Source organism: Taeniopygia guttata, chromosome 15 (assembly GCF_048771995.1).
Source record: "Taeniopygia guttata chromosome 15, bTaeGut7.mat, whole genome shotgun sequence".
In the NCBI taxonomy this organism is placed as follows: Eukaryota; Metazoa; Chordata; class Aves; order Passeriformes; family Estrildidae; genus Taeniopygia; species Taeniopygia guttata.
Window position 1 is genome coordinate 10,518,860 of NC_133040.1, and position 6,170 is coordinate 10,525,029.

At 55.2% G+C, this 6,170-nt stretch overlaps 1 protein-coding gene across 10 annotated transcripts in view; it reads right to left on the reverse strand.

Annotated features, from left to right (window-relative positions):
* Positions 1 to 5,524, reverse strand: part of CUX2 (cut like homeobox 2) — a 62,509-nt gene extending 56,985 nt beyond the window's left edge. For 2 of the 10 annotated variants that reach the window (XM_072936051.1, XM_072936050.1), the window contains exon 1: positions 5,108 to 5,512. In XM_072936051.1, the coding sequence (XP_072792152.1) occupies positions 5,108 to 5,329 (222 nt within the window). In that variant the 5' untranslated portion in view covers positions 5,330 to 5,512. The other 8 variants (XM_072936054.1, XM_072936052.1, XM_072936055.1 and 5 more) reach the window with 6 other exon arrangements.
* Positions 5,525 to 6,170: the final 646 nt, after the last annotated feature.

A 6,170-nucleotide genomic window follows, 5' to 3' on the forward strand; every position in this document is an offset into this window, starting at 1 on the left:
AACTTCAGCCAGGCGTTTGGGGGGAATGGATGACTCTAATGTGCCTTTCCCAATCCCAGAGGGAATGTGCTACACGTGAGCTGCAGTGTGGGCTCTGTCCTGAGGTGTGCTGTGGGGGGAGCACACACCCATGGCCTGCAAATCCTAAACAGATCCCATTTCAAGGCATGCTGCTGCTCACCTTCCCTCCCTGCAAAACAATGGCTCTGTAATTTCAATTTGCTGTGTTTTGTTGGCAGCTCCCGGGATAATTCCCTGAAATTTGGGATGTGGGAATTCATGCAGCCAGGGATGTGGTGCCATGATTACGCCAGCACTCAAGGGAGGAGGGGAGAAGCACCACTGCTGTCCCTTGGGGCATGCAGCCACCTCTGGGAACACAAATAGACTGATTTTCTCCAGCCAACAAAACCAAGAGTGAAAAATAGGGGAGCAGAGGGACCCCTGGAGCCCCTAAAATGCATAGGCAAGCAAAGCCTCCTGCATTTAAAGATGACAATTCTTCTGCCAACAGCCAGCTTCCCATTCAGCAGAGAAAACAGGGGCTCTGGGACCAGCACACACAACAATTTGCCTGTATTTTCATTCCAGGTCTCTGCAGACAGCAAGAAGAATTAACTGAAGGGAGCAGCTCCTGTGCCAGCACACGTGGGGGAGATGCATCACAGGTTCTGCAGGCTCTGCTGAGGTTTTCCAGCTCAGCAAGTGCCCCCTGAAGGACTGGCAGACTGGGAGTGCACTACTTCCTAGCTGCTCATAAATAATAGTTCAGATCACCCAAGGCTTTAACATTCCACCCCACCCGTGGCCAGGAGCCGTGCCCAGCCCTGCCAAACCCACCAGGTGATGCCACAGCTCTGTATCCACACAAGGGGCACCCCACGACCCCCAGCCCTCACTGCTGTCCCCATTCCAGTGGGCACAGCAGCCCTGAGCACTCCACTCAGCCCCACACCCCTCTCCAAGCTGGAACACCCACCAGGACATGGCAGGGCTCATGCTCATCCCTGCAGTCCCACAAAATTCAAATTGTATTTCCATCCCTGTCCCCTAGCTGCCTCATGGTCACAATCCCTTTTTCCCCCACTTGCTCCCAAGGCCACAGAGACAATCCACTAAACTGGATCAGGAGGCCAGCATGTACATCTCTAATGGGCTGCAGCACGCACACAATTAATTAATGGATTTATTAATTAGGGAAGAAGTCACTCTCCAGGCTGGAATTGGGGTCACCAGTTTCTAAAGTGAGAACCGTGGTGCTAAAGATAAACTCTCATTTTCTGCAGCTCTTCTTGTCTGGCAGCATCTCAATTATTCAGCCAGAAAAAAAAAAATTAAAAGATAAAAAAATCAGATTTCACTTCAGGAACTTCACAGTCTGGCGATGCTCAATATTGACCCCAGAGCAGGTGGGACCAGAAACACAGCCCATCTCCTCCCTCTCCTGACATATAAATTGGAAATAGTAGAAATATCAGTATTAATGAAGGATTTGGGGGGTGGCGTGGATTGCCACCTCAGGAGGAAGGGGACACCACGAGGTGGTCAGCAACAGTGACATTCCAAGACACCTGAGTCCTCCCATGACCAAGGTTTGAACTTGTTGATGCTGGAGCATCATCTGCACTTCAGTGACCAGTTCAGCTGGACCTCCTTGGAGGCAGCTGCACTTCAGCCCTCGATCCCTAAGGACACAGAGCTCCTGGGTAAAGGGAAAAAGTGTCACTTTTGTCCCCACCAACGGGGCACAGCCCTGTAGGAGACAGCAGAGACCCACCTGAAGAGTTCTGGCCAAGGGAAGCTCCCAGGAGGAGCACACAACCATCAGACAGCAGCCGAGCCAACCATGAGACAAACATCTGCTGAGGCCCCGGCTCTGGTGCTGCCCAAATTCAGATTAATTGTTCAAACCAATGATTCTGCAGCCAGTGCTCCCCACGCCCCGCTGCACCCGGAGCAGCTGGAGCCACTGGAAAGCACAAACTGCATTCCCAACCTCGCAAGGCTTCTTCTCAGCCAGCCCTGAGCACAGGCTGCACTTCCACAAACGCGGAGATTTCAGCTTGGAAAGACAAAAATTCCTCAGATGGGGGCACCCAGAGCCTCCTTGGGCTCTCCATGGTTTCAGTGAGCACAGCCACCATCCCACCCTCCAGCAGGGATGGGGATGGAAGGTGTTGGGTGCTGGAAATGCTGGAGGAAACCTCAATGTCCCACCAGTCTCTCCATAAGAGCCCCAAAAACCCAGAGCACCAGAGGCATTTGCAGAGGTGAAGCTCCCCCAGTCACAGCCCCAGAAGCACCTCAGCCTCCCCCCAGGTCTCTCCTGCTGCTGCACAAGAATTCAGTTAAGTTTATTAGTCCAAGCTCCAGGAATTAAGCTCCAGCCAAGAGGACTGATAGCTTATTTACTGCTGTCGTCTATATAAAGCAGAATTTTGACACATTGTTAAATGATGCACATTTAGATAAGTCAAGCTGTCATATCATTTAATGGATGTCTAAACTCCCTCTGTAGCTGATATGTAAAATTTATGCACTTCAGAATATCATAAGGTTATAATATTTTAATCACATCCACAGTTGTGTATTTTTTTTTTTCCCTCTCCTTCTCCCCTAAACTTTAAGCAGCAAAAACATTTCATCAGCCAGACCAGGCTCCGAGGCTCTCCACCATCCGGCAGAGCCGCCGAAGTTTCTGCCCAACTCCGGCACGCGGAGAGAGCATTTGCATTCCGGGAAATAAACCCAAGAAGATTTTATTTGATGAGAACCAAAGGCTTGGAGCCGTGTAGCCAGAGCTCATCTGCATAATGAGATGTGAAGACATTTATAAAAGATGGCTCTAATCGCTCTCGCTCGCCGTTGTATTTATTACCCCAAATCAGCAGCTCAAAACTCTTGCCCATTTTTTCGCCGTTTTAACGCGGAATGGGTTGGATTAGAGCAGCATCCAGCACATGGAGCATCCCATAAATCCACACGGTGCCAAGCAGAACGCAATAAACCCCAAGCAAATTAAACCCCAAAAACCCCATGAAGGTATGAATCCCGCTCTGACTATCACACACAAGAAAGCTGTAAAAAAATACTGCATTAGTAATGTACACAATAAACCAATCTCATAACCCGGTGAAATACGTCTGGCATTATCTTCGATAGAATTTTATCTCTTCTCATTTCCGCGGCTCTCTGCCGTAAAAGGGCTCAGCGCCGTTTCCATCCGAGCGCTGCCGAGTCGCACATTATCCCCGTGTTTTCCATATGCCCACCATTCATCAGGCCGGCTCAAACTCTGCCATTCCTGGCCAGCCCCAGGCCACCAGAGCTGCTCAGACACATCCATTAGAAAGGAAGGGTGAGGGGAAATAAAAAAAAAAAAAAAAAAGGAAAAAGCTCTTGGAAGAATTATAGATGGATTGCTTGGAAGAATTATAGATGGATTGCTTGCTTTTTTTTTTTTTTTTTTTTTTTTTTCTCCCTCTTGTTTTCTTTTTTTTTTTTTCTTAATGGAGGGCATTAGGCCAAGCTGGCACAAGGTCACCTTTCCCAACGCGATCCTGGCGAGGCGGCAGAAGTGCTGCCTGGACAGAAGTCAATCCCCACTGCTCCTCTCCAGCTCCGTGCCCAGCCAAGGCACCGGCCAGGCGGAACGGGGAAGGAAGGAAGGAAGGAGGGAAGGAGGGAGAACCGCCACCTCCCAGCCCACCTCTCCCTCCGGCAAAGTTCGCCCCCGACAGACCCACGGCAAAGTAGCTGCCAATATTTATCTCTAAATAAAGGTTCTGCGCGCACCCAGGAAAAGTCATTAGCGCGATTTAGAGAGGAACGCTTTTGTATCCGAAGCGCTTAGAGCCATAATCCCTTCCCGGCCACAATGCCAGAACTGAGCAGTCGTGGCAAACCCACCGGCCGCGGTACCTGCGCTACTTTTCGGGTCGCGTAGCGCAAATGCAGCACGTAATCTGCTTAAAAGCCAAAATGTATTAAATGCTGGAACTGTTGATCCACTACCGGAGCCCCATAAATGGCATTTCAATTTGTTTACTCCCCTCCGAAGCACGCTGCATTTTAAACTCCGGAATATCCTATAGGGATAAACCCATTTCATATCCATGAAAATGAGCGTTTCGGTTGTTGTAGCGGCTCCAGGTTGGGTTTCATCCCATTATGTTGGGAGAGCCATTGTGTTAATTACCCACCTCCTATTTAAGGTGCGTATTTAAGGTCACAAACTGTCAGCAGCCCCTGGCAACCTTCCCCCCGCGCACGGTAACAAAGGACTTACCGGGAATTTCACAGACCGAGGGTACCACGGTGGGATACGGCGGCCGTGACCTGCCCGGAGCCACAAAGGAGCTGCCGCCCCCACGCCGCATCCATCCCCGGTCCGAGCAGCACCGCCCGGTACCGACCGCCTTCCCGGCGCTCAGGGCTGGCCGAGCCCCCGCACCGGCCCCGCACACCGGCCCTGGATAACAATGGGAGGGCGGCGGGGCTCGGGGCAGCCCCGCTCCGCCATCCCCGCATCCATCACCGCAACCGCGCGGCTCTGCCCGCCCCGGGGGATGCGGGGGGATGCGGGGACCGAGCCGCCCCCGCTGCGGGCGGCGCCGGGGACGTTCGGCAGCCCTCGGGCAGCACCTGCGGCTCCGCTCGGCGGGCGGGCACCGCCAGAAACTTGGCGGGGCGGCGCGGGGGGCCGCGCTCCCCGCAACTTCATCCCGCGCAACTTCTCTCCCTCCTCTTCCTCCCTCCCTCCCTCCCGCCGGGGCGGAGCGGCGGCCGCCCCCCGGCCCTGCTGTCACCTCGGGGGCGGCGGGGCGGGGGCCGCGGCTCCATCGCGGCTCCATCGCCGCTAGCGCTGCTCCATGCTCCGCTCCAGGCTCCGCTCCAGGCTCCCGGGCGGGCGGCGCCGAACAAAGAGCGGCGGCGGCGGCGGGGATCAATTTCTGATACCTATCGATGGGGAAGGGCGGGCGGAGGGAGGGGGGCGGGCGCGGGGGGAGAGGGAGGGAGGGACGGACGGGGATAAGGATGGGGGGGAGTGATCCGGGCGGCCGCCCCCATCCCTCCCCTCCCGCCCGCCGCCGCCGCCGCCACCGACCTGGAGCCGGCGGGCATCAAACCGTGTCCGGTATCGACACATCGATCCCACCTCGGCGGCCATCTTGGGGGAGCCCGGTGCCGCGGAGGGGCGCGGAGGGAGCGGAGGGAGCGGGGACCACCCGCCTGCCCGCCCGCCCCCGCCGGGACCGGCCCCGCGGCCAGCAGGGACGGGGCACCCGCCTGGACCACCCCTGTCCCCCCCGGGGCCACCCCCGAGCATCGCCCCCCCGGCTCCTGGACACCCCCCTAAGGGTCTCGGTCCCGGCGAGGGGCGCGGGGTCCCCCGGGCAGTGGATTTCTCCCGGCTAAATTAAGGTTTTTAGCTGGAAAAGCCGCCAGCCGGAAACCGCCGGTTAAACTTTTCCAGGTTTGTGGGGGTTTTTTCCGCCTAATCTGACCCTTCCTGCACCTTTGACCTGCTGGGAATGGTTACAGCAAACATACTCCCAGCGCTGCACAGCCAGAAACACCCCTAATTCACAAGTACTCCAAATTCGGGATGGTTTAGGGCTGTATTTTTTAAATTTCTCAATGGTTCTGAAGAATCCAACCAACTTCAGCAGAGGAACAGAGCCCACCCAGCAGCGTGTGGGCACTGACAACACCTGTCCCAAAAATTCCCTCTCTGCTTCCCCACCAAAAAGAAAAAACAATTTTACGTTTTCTACACCACCTTGCCCTGTAGCCTGTTGTACTGGCCACACCAATATGCAAAAGGGGCTTGGAGAATTAATTCCCAATGCCCTGGGGAAGTTGTACCTCCCAGCAGAGCCGTGTTTGTGCTGGAGGATCCCAGCCCCACTGGCCACGACTCAGTTTTGAGCAGGGAAGGTGCCTGTTCCCTGTGGATCCCTGTGCTCAGAGGGGCTGGAGGGAGATGGGCAGCACAGACCTGGAGGTGCTCCTGTCACTTGTCATCCTTCACTGCTCCTAAAACTCTCCTTGCTGCAGCAAATCTTGCAGTGCTGGAGCCTCTCTCTACATGAGGCTGGGGAGGAAGCAGCCCCTCACTGCCCAGGTATCACCCTGCTGCGGGTCCCTGTGCTTTGCAGGGCTCTTAG